Genomic DNA, 20,504 nt, shown 5'->3' with positions numbered 1-20,504 from the left:
GAATCAGGAACACCTTAGACTTCTGTCAACCAAAGGACCAGGCAGGATTCCGTAAAGGCTACTCAACAATAGACCATATTCACACTATCAATCAAGTGATAGAGAAATGTGCAGAATATATCCAACCCTTATATATAGCTTTCATAGATTACGAGAAAGCGTTTGATTCAGTCGAAACCTCAGCAGTCATGGAGGCATTACGGAATCAGGGTGTAGATGAGCCATATGTAAAAATACTGGAAGATATCTATAGCGGCTCCACAGCCACCGCAGTCCTCCATAAAGCAAGCAACAAAATCCCAATACAGAAAGGCGTCAGGCAGGGAGATACGATATCTCCAATGCTATTCACAGCGTGTTTACAGGAGGTATTCAGAGTCCTGGATTGGGAAGAATTGGGGATAAAAGTTAATGGAGAATACCTTAGTAACTTGCGATTCGCTGATGATATTGCCTTGCTTAGTAACTCAGGGGACCAATTGCAATGCATGCTCACTGACCTGGAGAGGCAAAGCAGAAGAGTGGGTCTAAAAATTAATCTGCAGAAAACTAAAGTAATGTTTAACAGTCTCGGGAGAGAACAGCAATTTACAATAGGCAGCGAGGCACTGGAAGTCGTAAGGGAATACATCTACTTAGGGCAGGTAGTGACGGCGGATCCGGATCATGAGACGGAAATAATCAGAAGAATAAGAATGGGCTGGGGTGCGTTTGGCAGGCACTCCCAAATCATGAACAGCAGGTTGCCATTATCCCTCAAGAGAAAAGTATATAATAGCTGTGTCTTACCAGTACTCACCTACGGGGCAGAAACCTGGAGGCTTACTAAAGGGGTTCTACTCAAATTGAGGACGACACAACGAGCTATGGAAAGAAGAATGATAGGTGTAACGTTAAGGGATAAGAAAAGAGCAGATTGGGTGAGGGAACAAACGCGAGTTAATGACATCTTAGTTGAAATCAAGAAAAAGAAATGGGCATGGGCAGGACATGTAATGAGGAGGGAAGATAACCGATGGTCATTAAGGGTTACGGACTGGATCCCAAGGGAAGGGAAGCGTAGCAGGGGGCGGCAGAAAGTTAGGTGGGCGGATGAGATTAAGAAGTTTGCAGGGACGGCATGGCCACAATTAGTACATGACCGGGGTTGTTGGAGAAGCATGGGAGAGGCCTTTGCCCTGCAGTTGGCGTAACCAGGCTGATGATGATGATGATGATTGTTACTGTTACATTATGTGAAAAAAAAATTCTTTTTGTCTATTCTTTGCTTAATGTTCTTAAATATTTTGCTCTATGTCATTTGCCTTAGTATTTTACCAACCGCTGAAGAAATATGGCTATTTATTTGTTGTATGTTCAGTAGAGTAACGTTATCACCGTATCTCGTTAAGGGCTCCTCGAGCGTGAAACGTCACTAATATTGGCGTTAAAAGTTTACTCCATTTGTTTTTCGTTCATCGCTATCCGGGTATAGGCCGCAGACGGTTTTCTTTTTTTTTCGCTATCTTAAAATAAAAAAAAAGGTTGCTTTCCTTACTGCGACTCCGAAACACTCGTGTCTATCATTATTTCCTCTGCTTATTTTATTTGTGATTTTTCGCCACTCCCACTGCGCAAAGGTGAAGTTCGTTGGGTCAAGAATCTGAAAATCACGATTTGCCAGTTTCCTTGCACGTCAGAAACGGTATGCTTAAGCACAGTACGCTCAACTCCTAAGGGAATACACAGGTAAAATTTCGTCTTCAGCTTCAGTGGAAACATGGCAAGAAGGCAGGCAGGCTCTACTCGTAAATACGCACGGGATTCTTAATAGACCCATCTTGCGGTTGTTGCTAAGGCAAAAGGAAGTGTTGCTGTCATTTAAGCTTTATGCCATTTAGGCGTTCCTTTCAACAGCGCGCCGTACTGTTCATCGGCAAAATACTATGCCTTAATTACTTTCACCTTAATGCTGCAATGACGCATAGTTTTAGCCAATGCTTAGCTTTAAAGCAATTGACCGGCGTTTACCGGAAATGCGGCTGATATGGCAGAGACGTCGGTGGAGCGTCGGGTTATCTGTTCGTAACAACCCACATTTTCTCAGCAAGCCAACTTAGTAGAAAGGAAAGGGGGGGGGGGGGTGATGACGTACTCGCCAGTCTCCGAGCAAGTGTGAAACTTCTGCAATATTATACATTTGTAGGCCTTACGATTCCTGATTATCAAAAGCGCCTGCGTTGGTAAATTGTACCTACTACGATTGTGAGCTTTCTGAAACGGTCCTATTCCTGTTCAGGTGTACAAAAGCACTGCCAACATACGCCTCTTTGTACGCTTCGCGCGAGGCTAAATTTAGCTTCTATTGCGTCATACATGGTGCGACAACAGTGCCATCTGCGCATGCGACACATGCATGCTCGAGGAGCGGAATTTTTCCTCTACACAACGATATCAAAGTCAGGTTGCAAAGATATAAGCGATACTGCTATAACATGTTTTCATTGCATCGGTTTGAGTAAGCGGCCGCTTAGACCATTTTTAAAGGCGTCTCACGTAAAAAAGGAGACTAAAGTGTAATAATCAAGTGTAGCTTCGGCAGGAGCCACTTTAGGGTCCTTTTCATACATACATTGGTCTTGAAATGATAAACAGTGGTCCGAACCGGGGATGTGTCGGACTGGAGCCTGTTTTCAACAAGGCAACTTGTCTCTGTTAAGGCAAACCTTACGTAGGCCAGTCTCCTTGTCGAAACATTGGTTCTAGCCTGACACATCCCTTGTTTGGATCACTTTTGATAATTTCAAGTCTCCACCTTTTGTGAGCCTGTGTCTTCTTTGAATATGCTGCACGTGTATTATTCTTTTTTTTATTCAGGGAATAAATATTGAATACTGGTGGCCATCCGGCTATGGTGACCAGAAATTGTATAACTTGAATGTGACAATCTCCGTCAACGGGCACGCAGCAGTGAAGGTTGCGAGGTTTGGTTTTCGAACAGTGGAGATAAACCAAGAGCATGCCGGTGAGTTATTCCTTTGCGTTATGAAAGAATGTTCTTTCTTCCTTTATTTTCACGATGTTTGCCGACCTTGCCTCAGGTAGTAAGACGAAATTGTCACAGATAATGAAATTAGTGGCTTTTCTGGGATATTATCCGAAGTTCTGAGGTATTAGAACAAATTTTTCAAAGATAATGATATTATTAGCATTTGTGGAATCTTGTCTTCAAGTTGAAATGTTCGTGCCGAGTAGCGTTTGTGGAAATATATCATGGTTGTGCAACAATGACTGCTAACATTTTACGCATATTTATTGTGTTTTATTTTTTGCTATGTTATGTGCCTCGTACCAGATACGAATATGTTGTGTCCTAGAAGCCGTACTAGCGTCTACGGTTGTGCGTGCTATCAAGAGAGAAATATCTGTCGACTGTTATAAGGATGTCAATAAACTTTAAAGTTCAAGCTTCAGTGATATTGTTGTTTATCGTTCAACAGGCACGAAGCCAGGTGCAACAGAGTTTTATTTTGTGATCAACGGTGTCGCAATATACGCCAAGGGAAGCAATTGGATACCGGCAGACAGCTTTCCGGAAAGAGCGACAGATGAATACGTCCGAGACTTACTCCTTTCCACAAAGGTACTTTTTCATAATTCTGCATTGTTTTTGAACGTAATCGTAAGAACTGACCCATGTGTGCCATCCAATCACGGAAAAGTTTTTTGTCTGTGTTGTTCAAACGATGAGCGAATATCTTGATGTTCTCTTGCTTTCGCAGGGAAACCTTGTTATGGCCGTGTTTGCAAAGTGTCAACATACTAATAATAAACACCTGATTACAAGCACGGTAGTTTGTTTAGAATTATGGTCATCATAGTAGGGCGTGTTATGGGGAAGTCTATCCCTTTTGTACCATTCTTTGAACAGTCAGTTTATAACATGCTGTCACAAATTACAGTGTCGAATCCCGACCACGGCGGCCGCATTTCGATGGGGGCGAAATGCGAAAATACCCGTGTACTTAGATTTAGGTGCACGTTAAAGAACCCCAGGTGGTCGAAATTTCCGGAGTCCCCCACTACGGCGTGCCTCATAATCAGAAAGTGGTTTTGGCACGTAAAACCCCATAATGTAATGTAAATTATAGTGTCGTGTAATTTCCATAGAAGCTTCGGTGTCGCGATGAGGGTGTCAATTTTCGTGATTTATTTGTTGCATCAAATCGTCGGCATTTGCAGTTAGAAGAATGAAAAATTTCCCATGCATTATTATTTTATTTCCTTGAGTGTGTATCATCAGCATGGCTGCGTGCTGTTCGGTGTGTAACAGTTACTGTGTCATTAGTGACAACATTCGTGAACAAGTGATCCACTGTTTATAGCGAACATCGTCTAGCTTGATCAACTAAGAAAACACATGAGTTGCGAGAAAATGTTCTCAGGCTAGATGAATTTCCTCGTACACATAATTTTCACGCGTAATCTTAAGTAATATAATAGAGAACATGGGAGTGCGTGTCCGGTAGCCTTAAACTCAGCTAAGGGCAACATGCGGTGGCCGGCGTTGGAAACAGAGTGATAAGGGGGCGGTGTTCTGCTAACTGTTGCCACTGCCACTGTGCGTCTGTGTGTACCACTGTGCGTCTGTGTGTACGAAATGCTGAATCTCACACCGATATTGAACAGTGATAACACTGTTCCATATCGCGATTATCGACAATGAGCTAAAGCACGGCAATATGTAGTGCTTGTTTTTTCTTCCGGTTTTGCTCTACCATATACTTCTAAAACGGAAAGAAATAACACCTAATGGTGCATTGACATATTTTATTGGCGCTTGCCAAATGGTAACAAAATACAAAAACATACAAAAATAAGACGGTAGCTTCATACCAGCGTGTGTTCATCGTTTCCGTTTTGTGCATTGGGTGGCTTAATAATTCGTCATGCTACCACAATAAGGCTCTCCATTCTTAGAGGCGGAGACCCGTAGGAAGCCTTGACGAACGCCGTGCCACCCTGATGGTGTTTTCAATCTTCTTCTTTTGCTTGCCACAGTTTGTCAGAGGACGCCGAGTCGAAGCACAGCATCGGAAGGTTTACGTTCATCGGGCCCTAAATATGTTCTACAATACTCATGTCAGCACCCTTTGCGCACTGTTAAAATCGCATTCCCCCTCGATCTTTCAGAAGGCATGCATGCCATGTCCTTCGCTCTATGAATGGGAGACAGGTCTTGTTTGAAAAAAAAAAATGTACCCAATCGGGTGCAGTGTGTTGAATGCATAGGGAATCATCTCGTGCTCTATCAATGGGAAATAGGCAGCACTGGTAAATCACGCAAATCTTTATTAGTGGACCTGATCCATCATGTGACTTGTGGACCATACTCTTGCTAGTGAACCATCGTCGTCAGCGGCCGGCGAGATTGCGCCAGCCGCTGTTTTGCAGGAACACAAGCGTGGTGGGAGGGCCAAAAATTAGCAGAGCAGTTTCCCCGTTTCCACCGTGTTTCGACAGCGCAAGCCTCCTAACATTCCACTTCAAGTTCGAGGTTATTTGCCATGCGTGCGCATGTTCCCGCTCATATTGCTCACGATAGTGCACATTTCTTGGCATAGCGCTGGGCCCGTAATCCCAAAAGACTATTATGATAAAATTGTTCGTAAGAGCGAATTCAACACAATCCGGATACTCGGCATAATATTAGCGAAGGTGGCATGTCAATGGCAAAGAGTGCTTACGAACGAAAAGGTTTGTGAATTCAGCCCCTTAGTATTAGCTGCGGCATTTATTCGACCAAATTTGTGCAGTGCTCCGTTTATGTCGCAGTGCACGCTTCCGAAGCAGTGGTTTACGGTATTTATGCGTGGCTCTCTGTGTTTTATGTCCAAATGAACTATTACGAGCTGATACAGACAGCGTACAGAGCTGCGAAATTAGAAGGACCTAAGTGGTTGAAACAAGAAATGCTAAGAGGTGTGTCCGATGCTGCAAAAAAAGCTAGGTTTGAATGACCGGGCCTATAGAAGTCACAGCCTGACGATGGCAGTGATCGCCCAGGTTGCTTGACCACGTGGAGAAGAGGGGAAGTACATGCCTTCAATAAAGCAACAATATTGCCACGGATAATTGGTTGCACTCAGGTACAATTTGGTTTCAAGAGGAAGCTGAGTTGACGAAACAAACAAACTGCAGGACAATATCCGTCTAGATCCTCGTGAAAATAATGAATAAAAAATTGATCTAAGACCGTAATTTAAAACTGTGAATCCAATGAAAACGTGACACAACTTAAATTACGAAGTTATGCGGGCAATGTGCGGCGGTATGGCGTCCTGAGAAAAGCATTCTGGAGCGCTAGTTGTCATCATTGTACGTCTGTCCCTAAACTGTGGCTTGAAAACAGGCGTCTGCTTTCGCTTAAGCTCTCACATTTTCTTGCAGGAGGCCAACATGAATATGCTTCGCGTGTGGGGCGGCGGCGTGTACGAGACGGACTACTTTTACGACCTGGCCGACGAACTGGGGATACTGATCTGGCAGGACATGATGTTCGCCGTCAGCCTGTATCCCGTGGGCGCTGAATTTCTCCAGAACGTGGTCATTGAAGTACAGCAGCAGGTGAGGCGCAGCTGCGCATAATGTTTCAGCCCGAAAAACGAGACGTTTGAAAAACGGAGTTTATTCCTCATGATGGGGGGCGTATCAGTCCGAAACTATATGTTGCGATAAATGCTAAAACTGAGCTGCTTTGTATTTACTACGAAAAGAAGGAACCGTGTCATACTCCAAAATTAAATGTCGCTGGGTACGTGGGCGCGTAGAGGTGTGTTTCCGCGCGTGCATGTGCGTTGCGCGCATGTACTGGTGTGTCTGCGTGCGCGTGTGAACGAGGTGAGCTTGGTGAACCAAGAGCCTCAAACTTTTATCACAACCCGTTTAACATATAGCAGGCAACGCAATGTAACGCACTCGCGAGCGCCCTCATAGAAGTCTGACTCCGCCCGTTACGCGGTGTTGTTCCCCTTGCCCTGAGACTCTTTCTACGGAATAACTACTTCGTATATTACAACTACAACTTGGGGATGCAAATTCACGTCGAGTGACGTATTATTCGTGCACCTTCGTGCTTTCGGTATGTGACGCACTATGTTCTGATCGCGAGCGCACGTAGTGCGCAGTGGTGCAGAAAGATGTCACTTCGTTCGTTTGGCGTTCAGGTCTTCGACGCCTTCCATGTAATAAATACGAACAAAAAGTGGCAATTATCTTTATTCAAATAAATATATATCATAAAGTGCGTAATTACCGAGAATAACATGTATCCAGTAGGCTTTACAATGTTTAGCACAACTATTAAATTGCTAATATAGACATTAACATAACCATACAACAGGGCATGGCAGGATATAAGAAAGCCAGGCCATGATTGGCACCTGACGGTGAACTTCGCGAAGTAGTTTTACGTCACAGAAGTTTTGTGAATCTGTCCTGTGTGTTTGATTGCTTTTGTGTGTTCGTGCGCGTCCTTCTTATGACTCAATTCCAACAGACTAATTTCAAAAAAGCAGTTTGTTTCCGGCTACAGAAAATCTATGTTCACAGTCATGTCACTCATCACATCAAAATAGTAGACCGCCCACCGCCGTAAGTGACAGCTGGGCATTGTCTCTCCTCTCGATCGTACTGAAAACGTCTGCACACAAAGGGAACTTGAGGGCAGGCAACTCACGCAAGACGTATCTGAGCGAAATGGCCTGTTTTTTACCGCCTTGTTTTTTCCCCTTTCTGACAGGTACGACGTCTCCACCGACACCCATCGGTCATCGCCTGGGCGGCCAATAACGAAAATGAGCAGGCTATTGCTTCCGCATGGTGGTATGCAGTGGAACTTGGAAGTCATTCAATAAGAGCTGACGTGGTGTCTCTCTAGCGAGCTGACGTAACATTGAATTGCGTAACTCAATTCGGAGCAGTTTTTTCATGATTTCCTGGCGAGAAAGCATGCTCGTATCGCTAATTACACGAAAAATTTGTTGTTTTGTTTATATGTTAAAAAAAACTTTCTGATAAATGCCATATGAACATGCAAATTTGCACCTGATCAGCTGAAGAAGCGGGGTTCTTAGAGGGAAGCAAGTATTTCAAACATACCGCAGGTATTGTGCACTAACTTTACAACCTTGTTGATTAGCTCAGATTATCACATTCACGATCACAATTTTCAGAACTGCTTGAGGATGTTTTATTGGACAGCCGGGTTCCGCCGAAAAGATGTCTCTTTTCACTTTTTGAAGGACTTCCGTACATGCAACTCGCATGTGGTAGATTTTTCGCTGCGTAAAAACGCGCACATCCGCGAATACAACATTTGCCGGCTACTGGTTTAAGATTTGCTGCTGCTGAAATCGCTATTTATAACTTATTTCTTTTCGCGTTCCTTCTTGAACTACAGAAGCTGTAATATTAGTCCGGTGCGTATATGCAACGCATCACTGCACTGTTTCCTTTGTTTTACTAGGCTGATGCCATAAGTCACATTGAGGATTAGGATTTTTCGCAGATGCTTGAGGACGTTTAATTGAATGGGTGGGTTCTTCCGATATGTTTCGTCTTCTTTATTTTGAGTTTGTTCTCATTCAGTTTTTTCTTGTTTTTTTATTTTATAAGGTCAAAAACGCGATATTGACTCGGGATGTCAATATGACAGTTTGCCATCGATAATGACGCAGAGCAAAGAAAGATCCTTGTCTTCGACAAGCGCCCGAACCTGTTAACACTGCTTGCGAGCCACTGCTGTATGTGATAGCTTTTGGCTCTTTTAGAGTTTGTCTTTAGTAACCTTGGCATTTTCGTTGAAGTGATGCCACAGTGGTAACATGTGCGCAGCCGGACGCTCGTGCGGCGGGCTTGCCGCTTCGCATGCGTTTGCTTGGCTGATGACCAGAACCTACAGTTGGTAGCACTGGAACGTGATGCGCTACATTGAAAAGACAGCCGTGATGTAGGGCATCACTACGCACAAGCTTCGTGCAGAATTACAGTTTTGCGCTGCAAGCGTTAGAACGCTATGGGGCGAGAGTCAAAAGACGAGGGCGCGCGGCCTGGTGTCGCAAGCCCCGAATAGCTTCGCGTGACAGAGAAAAGACAGATTCCTTTGTGCGTTCAGCGAGGTTCCTAATGGGATGAATAATGAACCTGAAGCTCGTGGTAGTGTTTTTTAGTGTAATTATCAGTAAGTGAGCCGTCTCTGCACATCGCGCATCGGAAGTAACATAAATACGTTGTGAACTGCTGGATGGAACAAGTCTCTTCGAGAAAACGTGAATTCCCCTCGGCTATTTATCGTTGTCGTATCTTGTTCGTTGTCAAAAGCGCAGTGTGATATACTTTTTTTTTAAATTCCCGGTGATGTGTATGACCATACCTTCATGGTATTAGGCACAATTGGTCACAGCTAACTAAACGTTCCCCATTTCTGCAGGCCACAGATGTTCCTGAGAATGCCCCAGTACCGGAGGGACTATCGGAAGCTCTACATCGAAACCATGAAGCCCGTCATTCAGAGGGAAGATAAGTCGCGCCCTTTTCTCTCGTCGAGCCCAAGCAATGGGATAATGACGTCAAATACCACCTGGATATCCTCAAATCCAAATAGCGTATACAACGGCGACAGTGAGTACGACTCTTAGATATACAAAAGCCAGCAGTTGTGTAGTATTTCCATTCTATCCCTAATGACGGCTCTAATTGGCTAGAATGGAATTCAAAGAACATGACACGCTAGAAGGCGTGCCAAATTGTCTAAGTGCTGCTCTCTGTAATTCTTGGAGTTCCTAATAGCTTGTGGTGCATCGTTCATGGCGACTTCCTCAGTTTCATAGCCAAGGATAGTATATAGTTCGTCGTGCTTGCGTCTTTTTGTACTTTGTAACCTTGTTGTGGCGTGAAAAGTAAAAGTTGCGTTTTGTTGCGTTCTTCTGTGACTTGCATCTTTATCTTATGAACTTTTTGAAAATATTTCACGCAGAACGGTAACATTTTAGGATGTGTCATCTTGCCTTCGTCTGCGTTTCTCGTGCTGTCCATATCGAACCCTCAACCTGACGCTCGCTCAGAGTGACGGAGACCAATCTTGAAGGCCATACTTTGCCATACTGTATGCGCCTGAAGCGACCTCAAAATCAGGGCCGCCAAGCTTTTGACAACTTTCATTGCGAGGGACGCAGACGAAGGTAATTTCGTGCATTTTTCTGACAATCCAGGCAGTTAACAGTGTCAAATGTTGTGCTAAAGGATAAAACTTATAAAATGTTTTTTTTTTGCAAAATTTAACCGAAATATACATAATGTAAGCGTGTAATAATTTTAAAGTCATTGTAACACAAAAACGCGGTTGACCATATGAAAGCATGGCATCCCGCGTAAAATGTGCAACAAGCACAATTTGCTGGGTAATTGGGCAACTTCAGCGCTGCATGTAATGGCACAAACTTTTGCGCGAATGTAATAATATAGATGAAATATTCTTCCATAATCCTCCAGCGAAGCATATTGCGGCTCTTTCCACCTTGAAAAAAAAACGTACTATATGTTGCATCGTTTCGGGAAGCATTAGTAAACGAGCGTCCAGGACGGTTGCAAGGTCTTCTCCATAGCGCTTAGATTTCGCGCCAAGGCCTCGGCACTCGGCCTTGTAATTCCAAAATCGAATGCAAGGCCTATTGACTCTTTTCATGACTATCCCGTGGGCGCTGCCATGTTTTAACACGTGGTAACGTGACCATTGCTTGCCTCAGCTGCCTCCGTTGCCTCTCTGTTTACAATGGTGTACATGACACCGGTGCGACTCTGCAAACCTCTGTTTCGGCGGATATCGTAGGCGGTGACTGGGGGAACCCTCACGCGAAGCTTTGGCTACAGCTATAAAAGAGATGTAAGCGCTTTCGGAGCTCATTACGCTTTGTCCAAACGGTGCGAGCAGCGCGTATGGTGCTTGTAAGAAAAGCGGGGCTAAAAATGTATTTCAAGCTATCTTAACATTCCGCTTATGAAGTGGATCAGTATCAGTGTGTTTAGCTCTTCGTTCTTAATTTAGCAAATGATTTTAAGCAGCGGCTTGTCACATTTCTCACTCAGTAATGTTCCGGGGGCCGTCACTATCTGATTGTTTATTTTCTGCACGATCGCTCGCGGGTGTGCTGAACTATAGATTTATTCTCGCTGGGCACAAGGCTTGTAACGTATTTGTTCTGTGCGTTTTAATAGCTTGTAGCAAATACGTACTAATGCTAGTCACTCGCTTAATGTGTGGACCGTTACGAAACGTTCAGCTTCGAACATTAATGCGCTGTCGGGTAGTCGCCGGCAGCCATGCTTCGGCGCATTGATTCAAGTTTGCAACCGTTCACTTATTCTTGACATGTTGGCGACAGAGCGGGCGTAAACTTGAGCGTCAGTTGGGATGGATGTCTGTAGATAACGTGCGAGAAACTTACTATATGCCAAGAAGCAGCGATACTTCCTTTGTCACCGTAACGAGCGATACTCGCTCATGCAGGCATCCCGGGGTTGAAGTCCTTTCCTTGTAGGTTAGCGCTATAGCGCTGGCGGATGAATTAAATTTTATTGCGGTGGCTGTACGCGCGAGTGGAAGCGCGCGAGGGTGAGCCGGCGGCCAACGCTCAATCTCGCGCACGCAACGGGGGAAAGCGGGTAGGAAGCGCACCGTCTTCCGTCGCACGCAAGGCTGCGGGAGGAGGGTAGAGAGGGGAGGCGCGTTCTACTCCAGGTGGCCCGGGCGGCCGCGCGCGCCCACCCAGGCCACTGTACCTTGAAAGCGGTCTGCCGCGAGTACAGAGTCCGAGCTGCGCTGTGTTTTCACGGCTTAGTTGGCTTTGGTGCGACCGGCAGCACGGAAGTCAATTCGCTCGCTGCTGCTGCCGCGCTTCCTCACTGTAGCGTTTTGACCGCGAGTTTCCGCAGTCATCGAATGAGATATGTTCAGGTTTGCTTGTGCTGGCGTGACACCATGCTTGTTAATTTAACTAGTATGCCTATATCTACTAGTTTATACGGTCGATGAAACTGCTATCCTTACTTCGTATAGCTATTCACAAATTTGCTATGGCATTCGATGCTTCGCCTTTAGGGTGAAGCTGCGACTTCTTTTTTCAACCTTGAGGGAAGCTGTGCATCGCGAAGAGCCAGCAACACAGGCAGTACTTATGTAGCAGTGGTCCGCGAACTTCGACACATCGATTCATTCCATTCTTTAATATGCCAGTCATAATTTTGGCAGCCAACTAGTGCACACGTCTTCATTCCACCGCTCCACATTTTCCAGCATGAATGCAGGACCGTGCGTTAGCGAAAACCCAGTTGCATTTCCTACAGTTGACTGCACAGAAGCAGAACAAAAGAGATAATGAGTTCTTATTCGTGCGTTTTCGCTGAGGCAACGTGCGGCGCGCTGCCGAAAGCGCCATCACGTTTCTTTAGAGCAAACTGCTTCGCGAAAAGCGTCATTATTAGTCAGAATTGCTCGGTAAAGCAGACGGCGATGTTTGGCCAAGATATTGCATGGTTCTTTCGCACGTGGAGCAAATGAAGTGACTGGTGTCCACCGCGTTTGTTCTCACCGGACATGCAACATTTCTGCTTCTTGCACCACTTCACACCGTCATTAAGTCAGTGACTGCCGTTTAGAACCAATGTTATGTCGTCAAAACACTACTTCCACGAATGTCGCTCTGTTTAGAACGTTTTCCGTGCGTGTAATTGCACCTGTGTTCCTGAAATGTGCGTGAGGCATCGGTGCAAGACGTTGGTTTTACTTTCGCTGACGTGTCTCACACTGAGCAACGACCAGGAGATATTGTTCCTCGTCGCGTTGATGATCTCGCCCCCTCCCCCCTCCCGCAACGTCTTACATGCTCGTATCTTGAATCTCGTGTGCCCGCCCAGGGGGCTTAGCGGCAATGGTGTTGCGCTGCTAGGCACGAAGTCGCGGTATCAAAGCCTGACCACAGCGCCTGCATTTCCATGGGGGCGAGATGCAAAAACGCGCGTGTTCCGTGCATTGGAAGTACGTTGAATATCCTCTGGTGGTCAGAATTAATCCGGAGTCTCCCCCCCTGCTGGGTGGCTGGTAGTCAAATCGTTGTTCTGACTCGTAAAACCCCAGGTTTAAATTAAACTCAATTCAATTTCTTGCCAACCAAACGTCAGATGACCGCGCTGAGATCACCTCCAATATATTGAAGCGATTTCAGATCAAAGTATAAATGACGCGCACCTGTAGCGAAATGAGTGCAATTCCTTACTGTGCTTCATTGCAGCTTTCAAATTCCTCCTTGTCGAGTGTTTTTGTACTACTTATCCTTCCCAGTGCACTACTACAACTACATGTCCAATGCGTGGGAGCCGTCGACGTTCCCGATCTCGCGGTTCGTGTCTGAGCATGGCCTGCAGTCGTACCCTTCGAGGGACACCCTGCTACCCGTCATGCCGAGCTCCATGATCAAATACCCGTTCACCGTCCTCCTAAGGCACAGGCAACATCAGCGCTTAGGTGAGCTCTGACAACGCTTCAAGGGTAACTGGCGCGTCCTTGTTTGTGATTAACTTGTACTTGTTTTTCTTTTATATTGCTATAGTCGTTTCGGTTGCCATATAATTTTCTCTTGTGTCTTTTTCTTCTTTTTTTCTTTTCCCCTTCTAGAGGTATTGCTATGCACTTAGTGTAAGTCCTTTTTTATTTGCAAGATTGGATGGGCGATGCGCATGGTGTGATGTGCATTTCGTATTGTTTTTCTTTCTCTGTTTGGGGCTGTTTGTTCTATTTATAAATGTATGTCATTCCATGACACACGCATTGCTGTGGTTCCCCCCCCCCCTTCGTATTGCTGGCTTATGCTTTATTGCTGCGTTTTATTGCTAGGTAATTGATCTTATTTGCCAATATGTGCACGCTTTGTTGTGTTTTCTGTTCTTTTAAATATTTCTGTAATTTTTCCCCTCCTGCTCGCGCCATGTTTTGGGCCTGCAGTATCCTGTAAATACAAATTAATAATTTGCCTTTGTAACTTTGGTTATTGATCATTTGTAACAAGATATTACGTTATGAATGCAGCAATTTACACGCAATGAGTATACATGCATTCATATGTTTCTAACCTTCTGCGTTCAGAAAAATGGAGTTGTTCTAAAATTTAGGCTAGTAAACGTAGATGACGTGTGCTAAATAAAGCCACAAGAATGGCTCAAGCCAGAATCACGAAGATCATATAAATTCGTGTTCTATCATTCGCATAGCAGCTGCAGGATCACAGAGTCAGAGCAGCATAACAGAGCATGCAAGTAGTGTAGCAGGGTAACAGTTTGCTTCTGGATAGACACATGCTGTATTTATAATGTTTGTGATTCTTCCGATTTATACATTTCCGATTTTCGTGCGCTGCTCTCCAAATTGTCATTATAATTTATATCTTTGGATCCAAACTATAACCTAGGAGCATGGGCCTACTCAGTGTTTGCAAATTGTGCGTACCCAAAATATAACGTCAATTAATTAATTATTAATTAATTAATTAATTAATTAATCATACATTCAACCAATCGTCAAACTTTCTTACGACAGGTCTCATACGTTTGCTTATTTTTCGACGCTTTCACATTTGCTTCTTTCAGGAGACATATACGTCAAATACGGCATTACGGCACATTTTAAGGTAAATGGGATAATTCTGACAAGCAGGATCAAAGACACGAGCAAGGCCTATGACATGATGTCATATCTGAGTCAGGTGAGTCAGTTACTAGCGCTCAACACTAAGAATGCTAGAGCAAAAATTTACCGTATCATAATCTTTTGCTTAAGACGTACCTAGATCATTCGTTTTTCTTAATTTTATTTTAGTCACTGCCATTGAGTTCAAGTTTAGTGCAGGTAGACTGTTACAGTAAAAGCAAGGTCATAGTTTCGATTATTTCTTCCTGTAAACACCTTGCACCATGCATGTTATACGAGAAGAACGAAGGTCGCATAAAAATAATTTTAAAACCATTATAATAACAATCACTTGCTTTCAAAAAGGCGTCATGTAAATGAGTGCGTATCTGCGAAAGAATCTTAAAAGCCGACATTCTACTATGACCCGTAACAAAGGGGTCATTGGTCTTCCCGCTTAGGGTTCTGTGAACTCTAAGCATAAGCCGTGTAGTAATTCACATTGTCACATATACTGCTTTTTTATGTAGGATGAGTCAATGTATGATATCAACTACAAACTACAGGATGTAAAGATACAAGTATTTATTTCTTGCAAACATCAACACTGGAGTAAGGGTCACACACAGGAGGCTGTGAGCCTAATACCTAACCAGGACGTGTGTTTTGAAAGACAGAAATATTTCTCAGGTTGGTCCCTTGTCGAGTTTACTGGGTGTTGGGGTGTTGATAAGAGGCAACGCGGTTTTTGAGTGAGTTTCTGAGATAGTATGTCAGACGGAAGTGAAGTATCGGCTTACAGAAAAATATAAAACATGGCGACCTGCACGACCTTTCGTTAAAAGCTGTTCTCTGATTGTCCTCTCGAGTTCTCAAAAATGTATCGATTTCTCAAAAATTGGCAGTGGCGTAGCTCGGTTATGTCAGAATAAAAGTAGCGAAAGCTAAGGTATATGGTTAGCCTTGGTTAATCTTGATTGCAAGTCCAGGTTAGTCTGGTTGTCTAGCTATGTTGCGGCGTTTAGCTAGTCGTTCGGTGCGCTGTTTGTTTTTTTCCTGGGCGATTCGTTTGCTCATCATCTCGTTCCGATGTCGATTCCAGGCCTCCTTCTGCTTATCAGAATCGTCGCCGTCCATACTGCCGCCTCAACTGTGGCTGCGGCGCGCGAGCTATCCTTTTCAATCTTCAGACATGTTATCAGGCATGCGACGCAGCTCGCGAGGCGAGCGGACGCTAGCGCAACGACGAGGAACGCGGTGTCACGTCATACCAAACGGCGAGGGCGGAAAGGCGCGGCGCTGCGCAGCGGCGGAAGCTAGAGTTACTGTATATGCTGCTACCTGTGGTAGCATATACAGTAACTCTAGCGGAAGCATGGAGGAAGGAAACTCGGGAGGGGCGCCCTGACGTCACTCTTTGTGAAGCTAAAGTGAAGCCGGAAGTTGGCATTGCTCGTGGCGTTGCTCCGCCTATCGGGCCAGCTCTCCTCTCTTGTTTACATTTCTCGCGAAACCACGCCGCGCTGCGCGTAACCGGGCTTCTCGGACGCGCGCGCTTCGCAGCAATACTAAACAATCGCGATGTCTCAATGCATTACCGTTGCCGAAGTCATGTTGAAAGAAGTTCCTAATGAACTTCGCAAATTGGGCCGTGAGGTCGAACCGGCTGATTTTACCGGCTTTTATGAAAATAAGCATGCCTTATAAGGCCTACCAACTGAACTGTTCTCATCAACCGCACGTACCGGCCGCTGCCCAGTTCTTGCGTCTTTTTTTTTAAAGAAGGCCACCTTTATCACTGCCTTCTACTTGCTTTTCTCTGCTCGGGTTTCCTGGGGCTCTCAGACGGTCTTGCGAGCTAGCCGCCAGGCGATACGAATAAAATGTACGCATTCTCACTGCACTGCAAGAACGCGCACTGGAGACACGTACGACACACGGACCTATTTGCGATCCATTTGGAGTTTATGAGCAAAAACACATATTCTCGTTGTGGCTTGAGGAATCGTCGTGCTTTATTGAACAAACTTCGGTTGGCAATGCACACTACGACAGCGCGCCGGCGAGGAGGCACAATGTCATTTCTGACTCCGCGTTTAGATTCACTGACTGCGATGTTAGGTGCCTTCTTCCTACAGTAAGTGAAGCTTCAGGGAACTAAAGTTTTGCGATAGCCGGCGCATGGTGCAGAACAGTACGCGCGCGGAACCGGCCTACGTGCGACCATGGAACAGCCGTTTCGCAGGCGAACATAAGCGCATCCGCTAATATGTTCACTTCCGTGCGGTTCTGGCGCGCACAGATACGTACGCCTGCGGTAAAGAGGATTCGTTCCTTAAGTCAAAGAAGCCGCTTCTTTCCCATCTTCCAGGACGAAGCGTCGGCTGCCGGCGCACGGTGCCGAGGGGAGCAAAATGCACATATTCTAAGTAATGCTCTATCAGCATGTGTATTGAGGCACACCTGTGCATTTGTGCATGATCCTCGAACGCGCTCTGCTTAAAAGACTTCGTGCTCTCGCGAATATACTACGAGGAACAAGCAACAGTTAAGCAACATGTGTTTTAATATGCACAAAAGCAAGTTGTTACTGAACACGAACTATGCATTCATAACGTACGTTCTACGTGCCGCAAATGCACCATGCGCTGTCAAAAGCAGGAATCACTGACCTGCAAGGCGTTCATTGTACAGATTCTGAAACGCATCAGTTTCGGCCTGCAATGGCACTTTAGGATGATTCCGCCAAAGAGGGCGAAATTTTCCGCGGATATTCCTTCCTCCGTTGCCATTGCCGGGGAGCGGTACATTGCGTACAGCGTTGCATGCGCGTTCATTTCATGAACTTTAGCTCCTCCTGTCCCACCTGGCCACAGCAACATCCGGGAGAGCACGGTCCAGATAACACAGAGCAACAAAAGACGGAGGCCAACGCAAACCTGCCCGCACGGCGCCTTTGCAACAGTACGAAACCTACGGAGCAACACGTGTCAGCGCACAGAACCATAACAAGGCTGCCATTGTGGCCCGAAACGCGTGGCCGCTACAACGAAGAAATAAAAAAAAACAGGAAAAAAAGGAGAACCTACTACGTCATTTCCTCCACACTTTTCTTCTAGCGCGCGGAGGGGGTAGGTCTTCTCCTCAGTTTCCTTCCTCCATGGGCGGAACACCTGTGGCTTGGTGCTACTAGTGGCACATGCGCAGTAGTGACTAGGGAGCGAGAGAGAGAAATATCTGCGGCGAGGCGCGCGTTGTGACGTCATGTGCCTCCTCGGAGCACCGCCACGGCGAAATCGCAAGTTCGCGGCCAGTAAAGCTTTCGCTTTAAAAATGTTGTAAAATGTAAATAATTGATTGGTAGCTATTTCTAAACGGACTGAATTCTCACACACTAAGGAAATCCATCTCTTTCCTCTATAATAGTCTACGTTGGCTCGAGTCAGTCAATCGTTGGAAGAGGGGGAAGAGGATATGGTAGCATCTGCTTCATCAACGTGCCGGACGAAGAGCTGGACTGTTTTACTGCTGCCAGATGTTACGAGACATTCGTTCATGAAGAACTTCTAGTGGAGCTTTATTGTCCTTGCTTTCTTGTTTGTTGTTTTGCGTGTGCCACCGTGAAAAGGAAATGTGAGCAGTGATGGTTCTCACGTTTAACGAAGTACTGAAGCGACAGCAGCAGTTGAGGGAAATGGCGGGTTGCGCAGATCAACCAGGCGATGGGCATGCGGACCGCTGCCGAGACGTTTCGACGCTGGAGGAGTTTCATTGGTCCGCACGGCGAAGGCCACAACATGGGCTTCCTCTACTGGCAGCTGAACGACATATGGCAGGCACCGTCGTGGGCTTCCATAGGTGAGGACCTCGTACGTTAATGCGTGCTTACGAACAAAACAAAAAACCCTAGTACCACCAATGTGTCCTCTATGGAGTCACGTGGCTCGTCTTGCGCAGCACAAAAGCAAAACAAAATAATTTACACTACGTTCAGTTAAGACTAGCAACGAACGCCGACCATTAACGTACGATCGAAGGCTTATATTTAATGCCTAACGTACCACAACAACGTCACATAGCTCAACATAGCTCAACATAGCTCAACAACATCACAATATGCTACGCTGAGTTTGAAACATCGAAGTAATGTTTTAGGCGCGGGAAACTTAACACATTGCCCATAGCAGCATTCGTCAATTGTGGGGTGAGTTTTCAGTTGTGGATTGTTCATCAAATCAATTACTAATTAACTCTCTGGTATTAAATCGGTTTTATTTCAAATAAGAGTTCCTTTATTCTGCAAATGTGCTCTCCGTGGCCAGAAATAAAAATGAACATTTAAAAAAAATTTTATTGACGTAGATCTATGTTTAAAGTTTAAAGAAAAGTTTGCGTGTGTGAACTGTTCGCAAGAACACAATTCCTGTCAACCCTTATAGGCAGCATGCAAGCGAAGAACGTTGGCTAATCACAAGCGGGTATCGCATGAGAAAAGCTTTGCACGCTGCGATTTCCACTTGCTATACGATGTTTTACTTCTAGGAACAAAGTCTTATGTTGAACTCCCGGCCGTTGTGGCTGCATTTCTGTGATATAAGTGCTCGTTGATTGGAATCCAAGCCGATTACAATTATTTTTTAATCTTCCAACATCGGGCCTTTTATAAACGAAGTGTGGCTCTTTGTAGTTAAGCCTTATGAAATAATAAGAAAATGGTATCGTGAATTGTACTACAAGGTTTCACGAAAGCTTTCTAGTTGTATCTACTCAACGAGGAAGACATTCGCCCTTTATGATGGACAAAATACAAACAGCAATGCCGGTTGAAATTGTTTTGGCCGGACAATCCGGAAACAGTGTCTCGGAATTCATTAACCGTGTGGCAGTTCCCCCCCCCCCCAAAAAAAAAGAAGAACAGTAGAGGTAAAGTTGCAAAATAACCTGGGCCGTTAATGTGCCTCTCAAGCACTTATATAACAGTGCCTGACGCTTAACATTTGCGAAATCTTGTTTAAAGCTTGCGCATTCCCAAGCAGCATAGTGGGCCTGTCACAAATTTCATTATTGCGAAACCTTTTAGAGGGGCTTCTGAAAGGTTATTGCTTCCAAGAAATCCTCTATACACATATATTAACTGGCTAGACAAATAATTCACTCTTGTATGTTGCCCTTTAAGATGGAACATTAGGGTCCGCCATCTACATGGTAATATGTTTACTGACACATTTGAGTTTCTGACAATGTCGTGCTTTGGAAATAATACAAATGACAAAATGGGGAGGCGAATCCGAAAGGATGAATTTCAGACACAAAACCAGTGTTTCATTGCCAAACCCAACTCCGTAATATTCTGGCCACTCTCACTGATGGCCAACGACTGTACTTATGAATTGCTTTATTGTACGAGATGCATCGTAAATACCATCGCATCTCTAATAAAACAGACCTTCATGTTAAAACAAGCGTCACCTTCCCCATGAAGAAGTCACCCTTATTCGAAAGCGCAGTTTTGTGTGGAAACGTATTTAAAATATCTGAATTAATATATCGTCCTCCTCCATGAAAGTTTCGACTGCTGAATCATACTTCAAAGAATATTTTTTGTCAGAACTGTTTTTTATCTGCTCATCTGCGTAATAACTTTGCTCATATTATGTGATATATTCGCCACCACCTTTGAGCAGTACCTGTACATTTTCTTTTCTTTCTTCATTATTTATTCGAACATAAAAAATACAGTATTGTTCCGATCTGCCTCAGCACAGAAAATTATTTGCGAATATGCGCC

At 44.9% G+C, this 20,504-nt stretch overlaps 1 protein-coding gene across 6 annotated transcripts in view; it reads left to right on the top strand.

Moving 5' to 3' along the window:
* The window catches only part of LOC142582905 (beta-mannosidase-like), a 301,465-nt gene that overhangs the window by 273,863 nt on the left and 7,098 nt on the right, over window positions 1-20,504 (top strand). For all 6 annotated transcript variants that reach the window (XM_075693024.1, XM_075693025.1, XM_075693021.1 and 3 more), the window contains 8 exons: window positions 2,857-3,004; window positions 3,480-3,622; window positions 6,430-6,606; window positions 7,781-7,863; window positions 9,470-9,660; window positions 13,376-13,558; window positions 14,677-14,792; window positions 18,427-18,574. In XM_075693024.1, coding sequence (XP_075549139.1) covers window positions 2,857-3,004; window positions 3,480-3,622; window positions 6,430-6,606; window positions 7,781-7,863; window positions 9,470-9,660; window positions 13,376-13,558; window positions 14,677-14,792; window positions 18,427-18,574 — 1,189 coding nt within the window. The remainder of the gene's footprint in view (window positions 1-2,856; window positions 3,005-3,479; window positions 3,623-6,429; window positions 6,607-7,780; window positions 7,864-9,469; window positions 9,661-13,375; window positions 13,559-14,676; window positions 14,793-18,426; window positions 18,575-20,504) is intronic.

This window comes from Dermacentor variabilis, chromosome 5 (genome assembly GCF_050947875.1).
Source record: "Dermacentor variabilis isolate Ectoservices chromosome 5, ASM5094787v1, whole genome shotgun sequence".
NCBI classification, from domain to species: Eukaryota; Metazoa; Arthropoda; class Arachnida; order Ixodida; family Ixodidae; genus Dermacentor; species Dermacentor variabilis.
Note: the sequence above shows the minus strand (reverse complement) of the source record. Positions and strands in the feature narration are given on the sequence as shown.